At 38.6% G+C, this 22,157-nt stretch overlaps 1 protein-coding gene across 4 annotated transcripts in view; it reads left to right on the forward strand.

Moving 5' to 3' along the window:
• EDA2R (ectodysplasin A2 receptor) overlaps nt 1–18,570 on the forward strand; it is a 35,241-nt gene extending 16,671 nt beyond the window's left edge. The window contains exons 2-8 of one of the 4 annotated variants that reach the window (XM_047092589.1): nt 12,077–12,255; nt 12,320; nt 12,794–12,878; nt 14,695–14,859; nt 15,484–15,485; nt 18,009–18,063; nt 18,236–18,570. In XM_047092589.1, the coding sequence (XP_046948545.1) occupies nt 12,077–12,255; nt 12,320; nt 12,794–12,878; nt 14,695–14,859; nt 15,484–15,485; nt 18,009–18,063; nt 18,236–18,570 (822 nt within the window). Of the gene's footprint in view, nt 1–12,076; nt 12,256–12,319; nt 12,321–12,793; nt 12,879–14,694; nt 14,860–15,483; nt 15,486–18,008; nt 18,064–18,235 lie in introns of those variants that run through there. The other 3 variants (XM_047092590.1, XM_047092591.1, XM_047092592.1) reach the window with 3 other exon arrangements.
• The last annotated feature ends 3,587 nt before the right edge of the window (nt 18,571–22,157 follow it).

A 22,157-nucleotide genomic window follows, 5' to 3' on the forward strand; every position in this document is an offset into this window, starting at 1 on the left:
TTAAAGTCCAGAATTGTGATGTCTCCAGCTTTGCTTTTCTTTTTGAAGGTTGCTTTGGCTATTTTTTTTTTGTGGTTCCATACAAATTTTAGGATTGTTTGAGTTCTGTGAAAAATGTTTGTGGTATTTTGATAGGGATTGAATTGAATGTGTAGACTGCTTTGGGTAATATAAATATTTTAATTATATTTGTTCTTCCAATCCATGAGCATGGAGTGTTTTCCCATTTTTTGTGTCATCTTCACCTTCTTTCATCAGTGTTTTATAGTTTTCAGTGTACAAATATTTTACCTCTTTGGTTAGGTTTATTCCCAGCTATCTTATGGTTTTTGGTGCAATTGTAAAAGTGATCGATTCCTTGATGTCTCTTTCTGCTGCTTCATTACTGGTGTATGTGACACCAATATCTGTATGCAACAGATTTCTGTATGTTGATTTTATATCCTGCAACTTTACTCAATTCATGTATCAGTTCTGGCAATTTTTTTGGTAGAGTCTTTAACATTTTCTATATAGAGTACCATGTCATCTATAAGTAGTGTTTGGCTTCTTCCTTACCAGTTTGGATGCATTATATTTCTTTTTGTTGTCTGTTTGCTGTGACTAGGACTTCCAGTGGTGAGTGGACAACCCTATCTTGCTCCTGAATGTGGAGGAAAACATCTCAATTTTTCCTCATCGAGGATGATATCTGTAGGGGTTTTGTATATGGACTTTATGATGTTGAGGTGTGTTCCCTTTCAAACTACTTTGTTGAGAGTTTTTATCATGAATGGGTATTGTACTTTGTCAAAGGCTTTTTCTGCATCTATTGAAAGGAACATATGGTTCTTATTGTTTCTTTTATTAATGTGGCATATCATGTTGTTTGATTTGCAAATATTGAACCGACCTTGGAGCCCAGGAGTAAATCCCATTTGATAGCGGTGAATGATTCTTTTAATATATTGTTGGATTCAATTGGCTAGTATTTTTTTGAGAATTTTTACCTTCATGTTAATCGGGGATATTGGCCTGTAGTTAGTTCTCTCTGTTAGTGGAGACTTCACTGGTTTTGGAATGAAGGTAATAAGAGCCTTATGAAGTGAGTTTGAAATTTTTATTTCCATTTCTATTTTTGGACTATTTTGAAAAAAAAAGTATTAACTTTTCCTTAAATGTTTGGTGGGATTACCCTGTGAAACCACCTAACCCTGAACTTTTGTTTTTTGGGAGAATTTTGATTACTGATTTACTATCTTTGCTGGTTATCAGTCTATTCAAGTTTTCTATTTCTTCTTTTTTCAACTTTGGTAGTTTATACATATCTAGAATTTATTGAATTCTTCCAGATTGTCTGATTTGGTGGCATATAATTTTTCATAATATTTTCTTTTACTTGTTGGTATTTCTGTCATGTTGGTTATTATTTGTACTTTCTCATTTGTGATTTTATCTATTTGGGTCCTTTATCTTTCTTTTTGATAAGTCAGTGTAGAGGTTTATCACTTTTATTATTTTTTTCTGAAGAATCAGCTCTTAGTTTTATTGATTGGTTCTACCATGTGTTTTGCTTCTATTTCATTTATTTCTGCTCTAATCTTTATTTTTTTCCATTTTTCTGCTGCCTTTAGACCTCATTTGTTTTTCTTTTTTAGCTCTTTGAAATGTAAGGCAGGTTTATTTGAGATTTTTCTTGCTTCTTGAAGTAGACCTATAATGCTGTACAATTCCCTCCTAGGAACAATTTTGCTCCTTTTCAGTTGTTTTGGACTGTGGTGTTTTCATGTTCATTTGGTTTCATGTAATTATTTTTTTATTTCTTCTTTCATTTTCTTCTTGACCCATTCATTCTTTAGCAGAATTTTTTTAAATTATTTTTCTTATTTATTTTTGAGAGAGAGAAAGAGCATGAGCAGGGAAGAGGCAGAGAGAGAGTGGACATAGGATCCAAAGCAGGCTCTGCTGACAGCAGAGAGCCCAATGTGGGGCTAAAATTCATGAATCATGAAATCATGACTTAAGGCAAAAGCAGATGCTTAAATAATTGAGCCACCCCAGCACCCCAAAGCATGTTCTTTTAACCTCCATGTATATATGGTCTTTCCATTTTTTTTCCTTCTGTTTGACTTCAATTTCCCTAGCATTGTGGTCATAAAGCATGCATGGTGGGGCACTGGGTGACTCAGTTGGTTAGGTATCTGACTTTGGCTCAGGCCATGATCTCACAGTTCACGGGGGCGAGCCCTGCATCGGGCTATGTGCTGACAGCTCAGAGGCTGTAGCTGCTTTGGATTCTGTCTCCCTTTCTCTGCCCCTCCCCCACTCACACTTTGTCTCTCTCTCTCTCTCTCAAAAATAAATAAACATTAAAAATTAAAGAAAATAAAGCGGGCATGGTATGATCTCAATCTTTTTGTATTTGTTGAAGCCTGATTTGTGAGGTAGGATATGATCTATTCTGGAGAATCTCCCATGTACATTTGAAGAGTGTATTCTGCTGCTTTAGGAATAAATACTATGAATATATCTGTTGAGTAAATGCAGTCCAGCGTGTCTTTCAAAGCCATCATTTCCTTGTTGCTTTTCTGCTTAGATTATCTGTCCATTGCTCTAAGTGCGGTGTTGAATCCCCCTACTATTATTGTTGGATTATTATCAGTGAGTTCCTTTATGCTTGCTATTACTTGTTTTATATATTTTGGTGTTTTCATGTCAGGAACATAAATATTTACAATTGTTATATCTTCTTTTTGGATAGTCCCCTTTATCTCTTGTTACAGTCTTTGGTTTAAAATCTCATTTGTCTGATATAAGTTTTGCTACTCCAGCTATCTTTTGACATCAATTTTCAGGGTAAATATTTCTCCATTCCCTCTCTTTCAATCTGCAGGTATCATTAGATCTAAAATGAGTTTATTGTAGGCATCATATAGATGGGTCTTTTTTTATCCATTCTGACACCCTGGGTCTTTTGATTGGAACATTTCATCATTTACATCAATATAATTGCTGATTATAAGTATTTCATGCCATTTTATTAGTTGTCTTACTGTTTCTGGGGATTTTCTTTGTTCCTTTCTAGTCTTTGTCATTTTTTGTCTTTCCTTCCCACTCAAAGACCCCCCTTTAATATTTCTTGCAGGGCTGGGGCACCTGGGTGTCTCAGCTGGTTGAGTGTCTGACTTTGGCTCAGGTCATGATCTCATGGTTCATGAATTTGAGCCACACATCAGACTTGATGCTGTCAGCCTGTCAGCGCAGAGCCCACTTAAGGTCTTCTGTCCCTCTGTGTGCTCTCCCAAAAAATAAGTAAATATTTTTAAAAAAATTCTTGCAGGGCTGGTTTAGTGGTCACAAATTCCTTTAGTTTTTGTTTGTGTGGGAAACTCTTTATCTCTCTTTTTTATTTTGCATGATAGACTTGCTGAATAGGGCATTCTTGGCTGCATATTTTTTCCCATTCAGCTCCTTGAATATATCATGCCACTCCCTTCTGACTTGCCAAGTTTCTGTGGAGAGATCTGCTGTTAATCTATTGGCCTTACCTTGTTTGGGACTTCTTTTGTCTTGCTGCTTTGTTTTTTTTTTTTCTTTCTGTATCACAATATTTTGAAAATTTAACTATAGTATGCCTTGGTGTTGGCCTGCTTTTGTTGATCTGGATGGAAGTTATTTGTGCTTCCTAGATTTGGATATATGTTTCCTTCACGAGGTTATGGAAGTTTTTAGTTATAATTACCTCAAATAAACTGTTTAGCTGCTTTTTTCTCTCTTTTCTTCTGGGATTTCTGTAATACAAATGTTATTAAGTTTGAAGGAGTCACTGATTTCCCTAAGTGTACTTTCATGATCCAAATTTTTCCTATTTTTTGTTTGGCTTCATTACTTTCCATAATTCTTCTATATCACTTATCAGTTCCTCTGCTTCTTTCATCTTTGTGGTCATTACATTCAGTCAGTTTGTTTTTTTTAATTTTTTTAATGTTTTATTTATTTTTGAGTAAGGGGAGGGGCAGAGGGAGGGAGACAAAGAATCCAAAGCAGGCTCCAGGCTCTGAGTTGTCAGCATGGAGCCCAATGCGGGACTCGAAGTCACCAACCGTGAGGTCATGACCTGAGCTAAAGTCAGACACTTAACCGACTGAGCCCCCCAGGTGCCCCTACATTCAGTCAGTTTCTAATCTCAGTTATTGCCTTTTTCATTTTGGACTGATTTATTTACCTTTTATCTTTGCAATAAGGGTCTTCCTGAAGTCTTCCATGCTTTTCTCAAGCCTAGTGAGTATCCTTATGGGTATTGCTTAAATTCGGGACCAGGTATATTTATTATATCTGTTTTGATTATTGGCGATGACATTTTCTTTTGGGATGAAATTTTCCATCTTGGCATTTTGTCTAGGTCTCTGTCTTCTTCTCTGTGTTAGGAAAGGCTGTTATTTTTCCTGTTCTTAAGAGTAATAACTTTATAAAGAAGAGGTTATAATGTCCAGGTCCTGGCACTCAGGAAGTGTCTCTGTATGCACTCACCTGCTGTGTTTTGGCTGTTGTATCCCTCAGGTAAGTCCTATGTAGAATTTCTCTTTCTTGCCCTAGGGAGTGTTTTGATCTTGGCCACAGTATGGCAAGTTCTAACTAAGTGTGCTCTGGTCTCCTTGTTAAAAGAGGCCTCATGCTATTTCCACTAGAACTGAAATTTTACAGAACTCTATGATCAGTAGACATAGTTCCTGCAGGGTTTTGTGCTGGTGTTTTGTGGGAGGCATCTGCTATGCTGGTCATTAGGCACACTTGCTATAGAAAAGCAGTGCAGGGGTGCCTGGGTGGCTCAGTAATTTGAGCGTCCGACTTCAGCTCAGGTAATGGTCTCATAGTTCATGAGTTCGAGCCCTGCATCGGGCTCTGTGCTAACAAATAGCTTAGATCCTGGAGCCTGCTTCAGATTCTATATCTCCCTCTCTCTCCCCCTCCCCTGCTCATGCTCTGCCTCTCTCTGACTCTCAAAAATAAATAAATGTTTAAAAAAAATAAAATTAATTAATTAAAACAAAGAAAAGCAGTACAAGCAGAGTGCAGGTGGTGGATCTTGGTGTAAGCCCTTTAGCCCACCAGTGTTGGGATTGTGCCATTTACTGAAGTTGTTTGTTGCTGAGGGTCAGGGGAGGGAAATGGTACCAGCCTGCTCCTTTGTCCCTGGAGAGGAAAGTCTTTGCTTTCTGCTCTTAAGGAAACACTTTCAGAGGAGCAAATATGTTTCTTTGTGCATCACAGGAATTTTTCATATTGCTGATTTCACACTGTCTCTGGTTCACTTGCCTACTTGGAGTAGAGCAGCACAACTTGGGCTGTACTGTAGCCAGGGCTCCTGACTTTAAAATTCCAAACTTCAGGGACATGGTGTGGCAGGGACCCACACTGGTACCCTGAAAGTGTCTCATTGCACTGGGACTGATACAGGTTTGATCCAGAAAGGCAGTCGTGCAAGAGTTTAGGGGTGTTGGTTTGGAGCAAGCAGACTAAATAGCCAGTTTCCAGGTTAGCTGTTCTCAGCCAGTGTCTCTGCGTATGCTAAAGGGCAGAGGAGGGAAATGGTGCCTTCTGGTTCATTCATCCCTAGAGAAGCAATGCCACCTCTCACAGATATGCTCCAAAAATACAAATAGTCTCTCCCTGAGCCTCTTAGGTGATCCTGAGATCATGTAGTCTGCTCCGGAGTTGTTTTCCTGCCTCTGCTCCAGGATTAGGACAACGTCCTCAGAGTCTCTATCCCAGTCAAGCCCAAGGACTTCTAAAACCAGTTCTTTGAGCCTTGCTGGTTGCAAAAACTCACAAAATTCAGCCCCTGTCTTTTTCCTAACCAATGGCTTTGGGGAATTGTTCTTCTTGCGCATGTCCTTGTACATTCCATTCTCTTTCACCTTTCTCTGTGACCAGAGCTCCCTGCACTCTGCATCATCTGTAATCCTTTTCTCTCTGTAACCATTATCTCTGTACTTCCTTCCTTCCTCACAGTGGCCTCTTCTCCCCCCTGTAGTTGTACAGTTTGTTCAATCAGTCTTCAGGTCAATTTATTGACTATTTAGAATTATTTGCTAGTTATCTAGCTGTGTTCAAGGGATCAGAAAAGTCTAGGGTCCTCCCACTATGCCACCATCTGCAAACTCTCTCATTTTAGGTTAATTTTTTAACTTGAATTTTTAGGGATTTTTTTTCTATATTTAATTTTGTTTAATAATTATGTAAAAACATATTATTCCAAGGTCAAAAGTACAAAACAAGGGATACTCTCAAATTTTTACTTCTATCTTTGTCCTATCCTACCTATTCTTTCACTTCCCTTTAAAGGCAATTTCTCTCCTGTTTTGTTGCTGTTGTTTTGTTTTTGTTTTTTAGTTTTATCACTTACCATTTTATTTTTTTATTTCTGTAATATAAACCAAAGTGTGTGTGTGTGTGTGTGTGTGAACTGTGACCAGACTTGCCTAACCCACCTTTTAGGTAAATGATATCACGCTTTCCACTACCTCAATATTTTTCAATTGGCAATATATCTAGGAGATCATTACATTCCATTATATATCGATAGTCCACAATTCTTTTTATACCTGCAAATTACTCCACTCTATATCTTTCACAGTTTATTCAACCAGTCTCCTCTTGATAGACAGTTTTGCTATTAAAAATATTGCTACAATGAGTAGAATTATGCACACAGTTTTGTGTATTTTTGTGATTGTATCTGTATGATAGACCTCTAAATTTGCAATTGTTGGGTTAAAGAGTAAATATTTATGCAATTTTGTTAGATATTGCTGAATTCCCCTATAGAAGGGTTGTGCCATTTTGTATCACCACCAAAATATGCCTGTTTCCCTACAGCTTTAGCAACTCTGTTGTCAATCTTTTTAGATTTTTGTCAATCTAATAAGTAAAAAAATAGTAATTCAATATAATTTTATTTTTAATTTTTCAAAAATTTTATTGAAGTATAATTCACATACTATCATTTAGCTTATTAGTTTCAGGTGTAAACCATAGCGATTGAATATTTCTATACATCAAGAAATGATACTCACAAAATCTACTTACCATCTGTCACTATAAAAAGTTATTACAATATTATTGACTATATTCCCTATGCTGTACATAACATCACTGTGACTTGTTTATTTTATAATTGGAATTTTGTACCTCTTAATCTACTTCACTTATTACCCCCACCACCAAACCCTCTCCTTCTGGTAACCAACAGTTTGTTCCCTGTATCTATGAGTCTTTTTCCATTTGGTTTTGTTTACTTGTTTTGTTTTGTTTTCAATTCCACATAAAAATGAAGCTATGTTGTATTTGGCTTTCTCTGTCTGATTTATTTCACTTAGCATAATACACTCTAGGTCCATCCATGTTGTTGCAAATTATAATATTTCATTATTTTTATCATTAATATTCCATTGTGTGTGTGGATACACACACACACAGATACACACAGACACCACATCTTTATCTATTCATGTGTTGATAGACACATTGTTTGCTTCCATAAGCCATATAGCTTGGCAATTGTGAATAATGTTGCAACAAACATAGTGGGTGCATAGTTCTCTTCATATTGATGTATTCATTTTCTTCCAGATAACCACAAAGAAGTAGAATTGCTGGATTGTATGATATTTCTATCTATAATTTTTTGAGGAAACTCCACACCGTTTTCCATAATGGTTGCACCAATTTACATTCCCACCAACAGTATATGAGGGTTCCCTTCTCTCCACATTCTTGCCAACACTTGTTATTTTTTTCTTTTTGATGAAAGTCAATCTGACTGGTGTGAGGTAATACCTCATTGTGGTTTTGATTTCCATTTCCTTGATGATTAGTGATGTTGAACATTTATTATATGCCTGTTGGACATCTCTACATCATCTTTTTCAAAATAATTTTTAACGTTTTTTATTTATTCTTGAGAGAGACAGAGACAGAGAGAGACAGAGAGACAGAGGAGGACAGAGGATCCAAAGCAGGCTCTGCTCTGACAGCAACATTTTAAAATGTTTATTTATTTATTTTGAGAGAGAAAGAGAGAGAGAGCAAGCATAAGCAGAGGAGAGGTAGAGAGAAAGAAGGGAGAAAATCCCAAGCAGGCTCCCAGCTGTCAGCGCAGAGCCTGACATGGAGCTCAAAGTCATGGACCATGAGATAATGACCTAAGGCAAAATCAAGAGTTGGACACTTAACTGACTGATACACCCAGGTGCCTCATAGCCTCCATAATTTTTTGAGAAAAAATGTGATCCATTGTACTTGACAAGTTGTTTCTGTGTTGCTGCATAAATATTTTTCTATGTCTTTGGCTATCTACATCATATATATATATATATATATATACATATATATATATAATGTATTGTCAAATTGGTTTCCATACAACACCTAGTGCTCATCCCAACAAGTGCCCTCCTTCATGCCCATCACTCACTTTCCCCTCTCTCCCACCTCCCAACAGCCCTCAGTTTGTTCTCAGTCCTTAAAAGCCTCTTTTAGTTTGGCTCCCTCCCTCTCTGTAACTTTTTTTTTCCCCTTTCCCTTCCCCATGGTCTTCTGTTAAGTTTCTCAAGATCCACATATGAGTGAAAACATATGGTATCTATCTTTCTCTGCCTGGCTTATTTCACTTAGCATAATACCCTCCAGTTCCATCCATGTTGCTGCAAATGGCCAGATTTCATTCTTTCTCATTGCCAAGTAGTATTGCATTGTATATGTAAACCACATCTTCTTTATCCATTCGTCAGTTGATGGACATTTAGACTCTTTCCATAATTTGGCTATTGTTGAAAGTGCGATCTGTACTTCCCATGTCTCTCAAACAAAGAAATGCTGATGCCAAAGGACTTTGAACCCCAAAGGTCTACACCTTATTTGTAATATGTCTCATTATGGATCTCTGAATTTTTCCTACTTAAATTTCGTTGAACATTGTGGATGTATTTATTCATGTCTTTCATTAAATTTGGCAAGTTTTCAGCCATCATCTCTTAAAATATTCTTTCTGCTCTTTTATCTCTCTCTTTTCCTTCTGGGAATCCCAATTGTATGTTAGTCTACTTGGTGGTGTCTGTTAGATTTTGTTTACTCTCTTCCTTCCTTGTTTTTTCTGTTCCCCAGAACTTGATAATTTCTACTGTCCTGCCTTCAAGTTTGCTCATTCTTTATGTACCTTTTGAAAGCTGCTATTGAACTCTTATAGTGAAGTTTTCATTTCAGGTTTTTTAATTTTCACCTCTATAATTTCTTTCTTGTTTCTTTTTATAATTTTGATAATACTATTTTGTTCACATATTTATTTCCTGATTTTTAAAGTTCATGGTTTTCTTTGAACAGATTTAATATTTTAGTCTTTCAGTCATTGCTACTAAATCCAATGTCTGGACTCCTTCAGAAACACTTTTCATCAATTTTATTTGTTTCTTTAAATGATTAATACATTCGGGTTTCTTTGTATATCTTGTCATTTTTTGTTTGTTCAAAACTAGTCATTTTTTATTATAATTTGGTAACTAGAAATCAGACTTGTTTGGGAAGACCTTTATCTCTCCTTCTATTCTAAATGACAGACTTGCTGGATAAAGGATTCTCGGCTGCATATTTTTGCTGTCTAGCACCCTGAAAATCTCGTGCCAATTCTTTCTGGCCTGCTAAGTTTCAAAAGAGAGATCAGTCACGAGTCTTATAGGTCTCCCTTTATATGTGAGGGCACGTTTACCCCTTGCTGCTTTCAGAATTTTCTCTTTATCCTTGTATTTTGCCAGTTTCACTATGATATGTCGTGCAGAAGATCGATTCAAGTTACGTCTGAAGGGAGTTCTCTGTGCCTCTTGGATTTCAATGCCTTTTTCCTTCCCCAGTTCAGGGAAGTTCTCAGCTATTATTTCTTCAAGTACCCCTTCAGCACCTTTCCCTCTCTGTTCCTCCTCTGGGATACCAATTATGCATATATTATTTCTTTTTAGTGTATCACTTAGTTCTCTAATTTTCCCCTCATACTCCTGGATTTTTTTATCTCTCTTTTTCTCAGCTTCCTCTTTTTCCATAACTTTATCTTCTAGTTCACCTATTCTCTCCTCTGCCTCTTCCATCCGAGCCGTGGTGGTTTGCATTTTGTTTTCCATTTCCTTTAAAGCGTTTTTCAGCTCCTCGTGACTGTTCCTTAATCCCCTGATGTCTGTAGCAAGAGATTCTCTGCTGTCCTGTATGCTGTTTTCCAGCCCAGCGATTAATTTTATGACTATTATTCTAAATTCACTTTCTGTTATATTATTTAAATCCTTTTTGATCAGCTCATTAGCTGTTGTTATTTCCTGGATGGGTATTGAGGAGGGCACCTTTTGGGATGAGCACTGGGTGTTGTATGGAAACCAATTTGTCAATAAACTTCATAAAAAAAAAAAAGAAATCAGACTTTTTTCCTTCCTTTCATTTAGCTTTTTAAATTTTATTCATTGAAGGCTATATAAGTTCATTTATTTAGGTGTTTTTCGAAACTATTTTTTTAACATTTATTTATTTTTGAGAGACAGAGACTCAGAGTATGAGGAAGGGAGGGCCAGAGAGAGGGGGTGGGGAGACACAGAATCTGAAGCAGGCTCCAGGCTCAGAGCTGTCAACACAGAGCCCAACAGGGGCTCAAACTCATGAACCATGAGATCATTATCATAACCATGAGATCAGATGCTCAATTGACTGAACCACCCAGGCACCCCACTTCCAAACTATTTTTGAAGTCACTGTATTCCTTTACATACGTGATCATTTAATATGTGTTCATTTATATCATGGTTAGCTAATATTTTGATAGATTTCCTTGATTGCCAGAAGTTAAAAGAAACAAAAACAAACAAACAAAAACATACCTCTCCCAGTCTTTACAGATTGGGTCTATACTGAAGCACCCCTTTAACACTTAGTAGAGGCATATATCATTTTATACGTGTTCTATTTGGTAAAAATTAGGCACATGGCCCCACCTAACTACAGTGAGATTAGGGAACGTTGGCTAGAGGTATTCTTAGGAAGAAGAATGAGTTTGGCAAATAATCAACCAGCTTCTACTACAATTAACAAATAGTTAATATCCCTTGATAACTAGAGTTGTGTCTTGGAGAAAGAACTATGACATATCAGGCAGAAGCCTCATTCCTAAATTAGGATGTCAGAATTGGAAGAATATTTCGACACTATCCACTTCAGCCTAGTCCTATGTTGGAGCCTCTGATGCTCAGAAATGGCTAGAGCCACACTAAGCCAATATCAGACCTAAGACAAGAGCCAGCTAGATCACTCGTCTCTCCTCTATATCATTCACATTAAAACTTTTTTTTTACCATTGCCAAGAGTAAGGAATAAATTTTTCATCACAATCTAACACATACTTATATATATTTTATCTGTAAAAAATTTACAAAACAATACTGAGGTATAGGTAATGATTACAGGCAGTTATTTGTCAAATCTTTCTATCTCCCCACCTTCTAGCACATTGTAGAATTTCACTTTCTTTTACTTTTTGTAGTTACTAATGATCAGGTGATATGTCAAAGGCATGTGAGCAAAGTGAAATGGATTATTTCTGGAAGAAAGTAAGAGCCAGTGGAAATTCACAATGTTTTCTTTTCCCTGATGCTCCACTCATGACAACACAAAGATAAAGTTCCTGTCTCCCTGTGTAACCCAGTGATAATATTGTAAAGCAGAGTTCCCAGTAAAGCTCTGGTAGGCAAATAGTGTGAGTGAGAAATAAACATTTGTTCTTAAAAGAACAACAAAAAAAGACACTGAGATTTAGGATTTGTTTATTCCATAGCATAACCTAGCCTATGCTGATTCATACTTAGCTTTAGTACAAGCACTTTGATATTTGATATCATTATTTTGTCTTTTTTCCAAATTTTCGATGCTAGTCTTAAACTAGCATGGGTCATAAATGCATTGCAACTTGCAGTTTGTTAAGCACTCTTGTATACAATGTCCACTTTTCCTGTAGCTGATCTTCTTTCCAAGTTTCTGTAGAGCAAAGTTAGTGATTCCTATCTCTCTACAGGATTGTGGTTATGGAGAAGGTGGAGATGCATACTGCACAGCCTGCCCTCCCTGCAGATACAAAAGCAGCTGGGGCCACCATAGATGTCAGACTTGCATCACCTGTGCTGTCATCAATTGTATCCAAAAAGCCAACTGCACAGCTACCTTTAATGCCGTCTGTGGGGACTGTCTGCCTAGGTGAGACTGCTGTATGAGAGAAAGCTTTTCTGGACCTTTACATTCTTTGGAGGTCTTTTCCCAGAGTCTAGTTGAAGCATTCTAATGGTCCATATCATGATAAGCTTAAGCTCCCATGAGGGAGAAGCAGTGTCTTCCTGTGATCAACCTACAAAGTGCCTAGTGCATGGTCAGCCACAAATAAGTACTTAACTACTTTTTCATCATGCTGGCATGTTGAAGCCAAGACCCAAGATTCAAGGTAAATCCCACTGTAGACCTCAAAGAGGTTATGAAACAGTGGATGTCAAAACAGTGCTCCCTCTCTTATGAGACTAATTCCCCTTTGGCTATAGGGTGTGGTGAATGAGCAAAGAGGTGGAGCATCTGGTACTTTGATTCAGAATCAGACAGAGGCAAATAATTAATGAAGGTTGGGAATGGGTGCTGGCTTCCAAGAAAGCAAAACTTTTAGAAGCTGTTTATGGTCTCAGTAAAGATCAGCCCAAGTGCATTGCTCATTTTATTACCTTGCCTTTCTTTATATCTCTGACCATAGTTTCTACCAAAAAGACGCATTGGAGGACTGCAAGACCAAGAGTGTATCCCATGCACAAAACAGACACCCACCTATGAGGTTCAGTGCTTGTATCCAGTTCTTTTCTCCAGTTTTCTCTCCAACCCATTGAGTAGTATCAAGATGGGATAGTAAAGACTTCCAATATCCTGTCGTACTCTTTCCTGTAGAACAGATTGGTAAGGGATCAGATTTGAATTCTTATTTCACAATATATATTGTTTCACAATATATTGTGCAGATGCACAACCTTCTTCACATCATCTGAAAAGAATGTAAATCATGATAATCACCATTCTTCATACCTTATTGGATGGCTGCCCAGGTCTAATAAATTAATATATTGAGAAAACACTTTATAAGTTATAACATTTGTATATTTGTAGATGATAATGAGGTTTATAGGAATCTCTACTACTTAGTAATAGAAAAGGCTGAATAAAATACTAGGATCTAGTCTATGCCCATACCACTATCCATTTATCTGTCTATCATTTTTATCTATTTACCATACATACATATACTAACTCTTTTTAAGTTTTTGAAACTCTTTTTATCATGATATATTTCAAATATGTAAAAATATTTAAAATCCAGAAAAAATAAAAATATAAATGGGTAGTTACACAACACGTAGAATTAATACATTTTAACGTTTTGCATATTTGCTTTATATTTTTTTTAAAGTACAAATAATTGGGGCACCTGGGTGGCTCAGTTGGTTGGGCATCCAGCTTCGACTCAGGTCTTGATCTCATGGGTTTATGAGTTCGATTCCCGCATCGAGCTCTGTGCTGACAGCTCAAAGCCTGGAGCCCGCTTTGGATTCTGTGTCTCCCCCTCTCTCTGCCCCTCCCCTGCTCTCACATTCATTCTCTCTCTCTCTCTCTCTCTCTCTCTCTCTCAAAAATAAATAAACATTAAAATATTTTTTTTAAAAAAAAGAACAAAGATTCTACAGGTGTAATAGAATTCCCTTTTTGATCCTCCCTGAATTTCATTCTCTCCCTACTTCCCCAAAGGCAACGACTGTCATAAAATTGCATGCATCTTGTTGGTAGGTTATGCTACAACAAATCTCTAAATCTCAATGGCTTAATACAATAAAAGTTTATTTTTTACTGCACAAAAGCATTCCTCCATCTTGTGACTATACCATCTAGACCATGTGGCTTTTAGGTTGATGGGACAAGGGAAATATGGAAGAGACATAGTGGCTCTTAACTACTTTAGTCTGCAAGGGACACACATTACTTCCACTCACAAACCATTGGCCAGAAGTACTCTGATGGCCTTACTACAATGGTGTATAGGAAACACAGGTGGATAATTGGTGAGAACTATGACTGCCATATTTTAATACTTGTATTTTTAGTGATATATATTCATAGAAAATATATGCCATTATTTTATATTTGATGTTTCCTATAAATTACTTCATGCTATATACTCACTTTCTTAAATTTGCTTTTCCCTTCTGGATTATTTATGTTGATCCATACAGGTCTTTTATTTTAAGTTATATAATAATATTAAATCATAAGATTATATCATGATTTATTTTTCCTGTGCCTTACTGATGAACATCTTAGTTTGTTTCCATTTTTCTAGGTTTTATAACTAGATGTGACATAGAAAGACTACACAATATGTGCATCTGCAAATAATTGTATTAACTTATACCATACCAACAGTATATGCAAGTTCCTTCACTTTGTTATTTATATTTTTTCCTGCTCTACAAAGAATTAAAACCAGCTTATCAACCCTAACTGGGGAAGGTTATAGAGAGAGGGCAATGGCCTAAGGAATTCCAGGCCCAGGGTCAGGGTGTTTATTGACTGCACACAGTGACTGACTTCCCCCACTTTCTTGTCTCACAGGTGCCTTCCAGTTGAGCTTAATGAAGGCAAATGTACACACAGTGCCCCCTCAGGAGGCCACACTTGTTGCAATGATGAGCAGTCTTCTCATGGTGTTTACCCTGGTCTTCCTGGGGCTCTTCTTCCTCTACTGCAAGCAGTTCTTCAACAGACATTGCCAGCGTGGTAAGTGTGGCTGCTTCAAATATTACATGAATTAGGGGCAAGGTTCTGATTAGCAGAAGAGAGGAATTTTCTGGGGATGAGAGTTAATGGGCCTTCCCTACAGTGCTGGAAAACCTTAGGGGTAAATGATCTGGAGGTGGCAGTAGAAAGTATGGGGCTTCAGAGACAACTGAGCTCAACCCTATGAGCTTATGGAACCTGATCCACTAAGGTATGGGAATTCATAAATTAACACAACATCATGAGAAAACCCTCGGGGAAGGAATCTGGATACCTAGGTTCTAAATCAACTCATAAATTACTATGTAAATGTAGACAAGTCATCTAACTTCTTTGGGCTTCTTTATCCCTAATCTTTAAAATGAGAGATGGTGTTAGATTAGTTGGTTTCTAAGTTATTTTCCAATTCTCCATTTCCACTTATAGGTATAGACTCTGGAGCTTGTCAGGAATGGAGGATGGATGGATGGCTGGATTTGAGACATGACTGTAATAAAAGTGGGTGAGGTCTTGGGCAACTATTATTAGTATAGTAATATCTCAAATGTGGGTAACTGAGAGCCCAGTGTCCAGAGGAGTTGGTGGACCCAGACATTTTTTCCCAGACAGTACTGATACCCAAAGAGGTCTGGCCCAGCCCATAGGAGATTGTCATGTGAAATTGCAGATGGAAGGTCATATTTAAAGTCAAGAGTACCATTATGAACTGTTTCAGCACAACTCTGGCCATTAGCCAAAATGTGGGACAGAAAGTTCAGATCACTGAGGGCAAAGATTGGGGGAGATGGGATGGTGCACTGGCCAACAATAGGTAAGAGACTTAGAGCTCCAGCCAAGAGTACAAAGGCTCTGGACAGCTTCAGTGTCATTGAGAGAACTAAAATCTATGCAGAGATACCTAAACAGGAATCCATGTTAGTGAATAAAGTGTATTTAGTAAGAAAAGGAGAGGATAATTTTAAAAAATATATAACGTTTTTATTTTATTTTTTGAGTCAGAGAGAGACAGAGTATGAGCAAGGGAGGGGCAGAGAGAGAGGGAGACACAGAATCCAAAGCAGGCTTCAGGCTCTGAGCTGTCAGCACAGAGCCCCACATGGGACTCAAACCCACAAATGCAAGATCATGACCTGAGCCAAAGTCAGACACTCAACCAATTGAGCCACCCAGGTGCCCCTACAGGATAAATTTTCTTACACTGGTGCTCAGGACTCCTCCTCAGCCCACTGGATACTAGGAACAAAACGATATCACTTTTTTAACCTCCCTCTATTTTTGTGGGAAGATCTCTTTTATATAGACATGGGTAAGTTTGGCTGTAAGATATGTCAGCTAATCTTCAAAAGACCTAGCATATATTTTTGACTTAAGCAGTGGTGAATCTATCTTTTCATGGGCTGCAGGGACACAAAAGGAGTACTATTATCTCTTCATGACCCTTCTCAAGCTCTGCTTCTTTCTCTTCTACTCTTTGGTAGATCCTGGAACATTGTGGCTCAGGGTGGACCATCTTGTCTCCCACTTTGGAGCCAGTTTGTCAAATAAGAAAGCTGCTACCCAGTGTCTGGGCATGGGCATGAAATACGGACAATGAAGCATTTGGACCCCACAGCCCAGAAAGATGAAGATGAGGCAATGTTTGAGAGCTGCCTGTGTCCTTCCTATTGTCTCAGGAAATGAGAAATGGGTAACACTTTTCTGCTCCTCTTCTGTCCTCAAGATAATAATATTGTACCTTTCTCTGGGGATGTGAGGGTGAGCAGCTCACTAGGGTCTCCATAGGGGAAAGAGGATGAGCCTTTTTTTTTGAAAGGGTGTTTATCAGGACTTATGCATACTGGAGTTGTATAGGGAAAATCAGTGTGTGAATCAGATCTGATCAACAGTGCAATAGAGAGAAGTAGGGGCTATGGTAAAGTAAAGAGTGAGTTCATTTACTATCCAAATGGGAATCTGCTACTCAGCCCAGGTGACTTAATTTCTTTTTTCTTTCTTTCTCTTTTTTTTTTTTTTTTTTTTACCATGAGGAAATATTCAATGTTTGAGATCTGTTGAATTTTCAAAAGAATCCAGAAATCTGAATTTCCGTATGAAATAATTTTAACCTCTGACGATGAATTCTAATCCATCCATCATAAATAAATAAATAAATAAATAACAAATAAAACAACCACAATGCGAAGGGTCAAATACAGATACCATAGGCTCTCAGTTTATAACTCAATGCTGAATCAGACTTATTCATGAAGTATGTACTATTTTTCTATCACTGCCATAAAAAATTACCACAAATTTAATAGATTAAAACAGCACCCATTTATTATCTCACCATTTCCATGAGTCAGAATCTTTGTAGGCTCAGCTGGATCTCTGTTTAGAGTCTTACAAGGCCAAAATCAAGGTGTTCACAGGACTGTGTTGCTTTCTGGAAGCTCTGGGGGGAATCCGTTTTCTTTATCATTCCAGAACATGGAATAATTCAATTACTTGCAGTTCTAGGGATGAGGTGACATTTATATGCTATCTATAAGTTGAGGACCATTTCCAGTTTCTAGATACCACCCACATTCTTTGGCTTATGACTACTTTTCATTTTCAAAACTAGAATGGTGGGTCAATTCGTTTCCATGTTACATCTCTCTGATACTTTCTCTGACTATTCTGCTTTTTCTTTTCTACTTTTAAGATTACATGTAAAAAAAATAAAAAAATAAAATAAAATAAAAAGGACGCCTGGGTGGCTCAGTTGGTTAGGCATCCGACTTTGGCTCAGGTCATGATCTCTCACGGTCTGTGAGTTCCAGCCCCGCGTCAGGCTCTTTGCTGACAGCGCAGAGCCTGGAGCCTACTTTGAATTCTGTGTCTCCCTCTCTCTCTGCCCCTCCCCTGCTCATGTTCTGTCTCCCTCTCTCTCTGTCAATAATAAATAAACATTAAAAAAAATTAAGAGCACATGTAATTACACTGGTCCCACCTGGGTAATCCAGGATAATCTCACCATTTTAAGGTCCATAATCTTAATTCCATTTGCAATGTGCTTCTTGCCATATGACACAACATAACACACAAGCATAACACCAAAGGATAAAGATTATGGGGGAAGAGGGTCAAAATCCTGCTGCTCACAAAAGGTTTCTCTTTCTCTGGAGAAATTGACTGTTTTCCCTGATCCACCACTAGATAGCCTCAATTTGATACCTCAGTGTAAGGGTGTTTCCCAAGTGTATCACCTCATCCTGGTGCTAGGTACTTTGATCCTCAGGGAGGGGAATGGGAACACTAGTTCCCAGACGGTTTCCCATCTTGTACTCAGGACCAGGTACTCCACTGAGAGGAGCTCTTGCCTCTGGGTGACCCAGTGGCTTTCTGCTTCAAGTTGCAGGAGGTTCGCTGCAGTTTGAGGCTGACAAGGCATCAGAGGAAGAATCTCTCTTCACCATGCCACTTGGCCAGGAGACTAGTCCTAAGTCCCCACTAGGTGAAAGCATCTTTGAGAGCCAGCCACTTAACCCCATCCTGGATGACGACTGCACTTCAACTTGTGGCTTCCCTACACAGGAGTCTTTTACCATGGCTTCCTGTGCCTCAGAAAGCCACTCCAATTGGCTCCACATCCCCATCGAATGCACAGAACTAGACCTGCAAATGTTTTCCAGCTCACCCTTCTGCACTGGATCTGAGACATTGGGGGGGGGGGTGGAACACAGCTGAAAACTCTGAAGATAGGCTGGAGTTCAATATGCCCTTTGAAGTCCCCAGTGATTAACTCTACAGAGGTGAGCTCGAAAGGTGGGACAGAAAGACCAGAAATTGGGTACCACCCTCAAGGAATTTTCTTTACAGTACTGTTGTTCAGTAGGGCTAGGGGTAGAGGAACAGCAAGCTGGAAACACTAAAGGGGGCAACAGTGACTATGCTAATCTTTGAAGTCTGTCAGCCAAACATCACATTTCTGGGCCTACAGCTGTCAAGGTAGTAGCTTGGTTGATATGATTGCCAGTCTTTCCATCCTGGCCTTTTACAAGCTTTCTCAGGACCTCAATATCTAATAGTAATATTCAATTATCTCTGCTCATGTATAAGCACCATGAAACAGTGGGAAAATATGGAAACTTTGGCATCTGGTAGTCCTGTGTTTCAAATCTACCTCTATTCCTTAATAGCTATGTGAACCTTGTGTAAATCAATTTACCTCTTTGAGCTCCAGGTTCTTAAACTGTAAAAAGTAGAAAGTACTACTCACCTCATAAGTTTTTATGAGGGTTGAGTAAGAAGTGTATTTGAAGTGTTTTTTTATAGCATCTGATGTATTAAAGATGTTTAAACCATGTTATTTTTTTCCACCCCAGACATAATTTACACAACTTTCCATATTGACTACACTTGTCTTATCTTCATAACACCTTTTTGTTACCTTTGTGGTAAGCAGGTCAGGGTTTGTTAGCTTCATTTTATTGAGGCAGGAACTGAGACAGAGAGTGGAAGTGGTTTGCTGAAAGTTACACAGCAAATCAGTGGCAGAACTAAGCTACAGCCCCGTTTGGGGCCTCCATTCCAGAGTTTGTTTAACTTTATCAAAGCAATTATTCCATAGCCAATATTACTTTCTTAAAGGCTTAAGTAGCATGAGGCAATATGAGGCATCAGAGTGGATAGCTTCCTACTTTTCAACTAACCAACTACTTTTAACACCCTTTTCCATATTTCTGCAGCTAAGATATTGTCCGGGCCTCTCAATGATTCTACCTCTCCTACATCTACCTAAGAAAATGTGAACATGTAGGTGAAACCTAATATTGCTATCAAACCAGTTAGCTTAGATACCTTCCAGATTATCTAGTCCAACTTCCCCTCCAAGTCTTCCAATCCATGTTTGAGGTCCTTTTGTAATATCTCCAACAAATATTTGTGTCATCTTTGCTCACATACTTGCAATGTCAGAGAGCTCACTACTGCCCAATGTGTATTGCAGCTGTGACTGGTAGATTGGAGCTCAATGTAAAGAAAAACCTCTGTCTCCCTGTAGTACCTACTCATGGGTCCTGGCTCTGTTCCATGGGCCACACAGACTTCATCTACTTCCTCTGTCTTCTGACAGCCCTATAAAGATCTGAAGAAAGCATCTTTTCTCTGGAAAATATCACTTTGGATTTCTCTAAAGTATGTGGGGCTTAGAACTGAACCCAGTTTCATGAGGAGTGGTCTCACCAGTATAGAAGAGGGTAGAACTATCATCAACCTAGCTAAGTGATATATTTCTGCTATTGAATCCTCAATGATTAACCTAAACTATGTTTTTGTTTTTGTTTTTGTTTTCAGAAATAAGGAGCTCAGAAAACTATTGAGATTGCCCCCACAGATTTCTAACTTACTTTCCTCCCTCCTCCCTTTCCTCCCTCCTTGGGTTTCTGGCAACCTTGCCCAGTCATTCTCTCTGGACTCTCCTGCTTTGTTCCTATACCACAATGGTAGCAGGGGCCTGGGATGTGGTATCCACAACAGCCAGTGCTCTATGGATGGGGAACATCTTATCCCATCCCACCAAGGATTGATTCTTCACCATTTCCCCAAGACTTATCTGCAGCATTTCTTGCTTCCCTATTCTAGCCAGTTTGGAGAGCCAGATTATTTGGCCATGGAACCACCAGGCATGTTCCTACCTCAGTTATTTATAGATAAAAAGGGAGGGGATGCCAATGAATGGGGCAGAGTTTTACTCCTTGCATATTTGTCTGGCACACCTGGAGGAGAGGCCTCTTCTTCAGACATTGATATGTCTAGCACTTTAGGGACAAAATCAAATTCTTCCCCCTTTAGCTTCTTCACACTGCCCCCTTCTTAGTACACACACACACACACACACACACCTCTATATGCATCTTGGGGGAGGCCTGACACCCTGATTCCCCACTCATCTCCTAGACTTCTGTGGCTGGGACAGCTCTGGATCTAGCCCACTTACCAGGGTCTTCCTCCCCATATATAGGGCTCTACCATTCTTTAGCAGAGATTCAACTCAATGTCCTTTTGATCTTTAAAATGGTACTTCATAAAGTTCCTTTTATTTTTATTTAAGTTCCTCCTTTCCCTCTTTTGTCCCTTCCTGGTGCTGGTCATCTAAAAGCCCAAGGCTGAATCTGTAGATCCCAAGGGCCAAACTTACTTCAGAACTTTGGTCTTTGAGGTGACAGTGAAGTTCTTGAGGTTGGGGTGGGAGCACTGAGGGCCAATGTTTCCCATTGAGGTCTGACCTTGGCCAAGCTCAGGGACCATTGGTGCTTTCTTGGTTTAGAGTAGAACAAATCAATTTCTGAGCACTCACCACCAGTTTCACCTGCTTCCCAGAATAAGGTGGAACTTCACTCTCCAACACTGATGGCACAGGACAAATGAGAACCTCAGCGCTGAGATGTGAGCATCATGGATTATTTTTAAGTTCCTCTTATGTCTATAAAGGGCCACTTGATCTGATGTACACTCCCCCACAGTAGATCAGATTTGGAAGAAAAAAAAGTTCCCAGATGAGTAGAGCAACTCTCTCCTTTCTTTTGGAACAGCTTATATAGTCCAAAATGTTGGATGTAACTTAATTTGTAAAAACAAAGGATGAAGATAGGACACAATTATCCTAGGAATGAAAGTGCTGAAATGTACTGCATATACAGGTGCTGCACTTTACAGTTTGCAATGTGTGTTTACAGACATTATCTTATTGGATCTTTATACAAACCCTAAGATGAACAAGGCAAGGATTACCACTCCCAGTTTGCAGATGAGGAAACTGAGGTCCATAGATGGAACGTGACTAGCCGTAAGTTACTCAGTGATGTAGGGTGAATAACAAGTCCTCTCTAATTTCTTGAAAATTTGATGTTCTGGAAGACAATGTTTTTGAGTAAAGAGATATTGATTTTCTGGCATATGTGTTCCAGAAAACAATAATCTTTGGAAGAAAAAATGTGGAGAGACAAATAAAGCTCTTATACCTGGATGTGAATGAGGTAATGTTCTTGCTCACTGTACCAAGTCTATGCTCTACCCTTTCCAGAAACTCCCTTACCCCCATCCTGCAGCCAGTATGGATGTACATTCTCTGCCAAGTCTGACCCCAGTGTAAATCGAAGAGACTTTCCATTTAGTACTGTCCCTTGAGAGGTCAAAAAGTGAGAAGGGCTGAAAGGCCAGACAAGATTCTTTTTATCTGCCTATCTTATTGTCTTTTACCTGTGTGGTATAAAGACAGTAGATAAAACCTGGAGCCAGTAAGAGCATCCATTCTACTGCCCCCTCCCCACATT

This window comes from Lynx rufus, unplaced genomic scaffold, assembly GCF_022079265.1.
Source record: "Lynx rufus isolate CCGP_SWC_20201006 ecotype Redwood Valley unplaced genomic scaffold, mLynRuf1.p SCAF_30, whole genome shotgun sequence".
Taxonomy (NCBI): domain Eukaryota; kingdom Metazoa; phylum Chordata; class Mammalia; order Carnivora; family Felidae; genus Lynx; species Lynx rufus.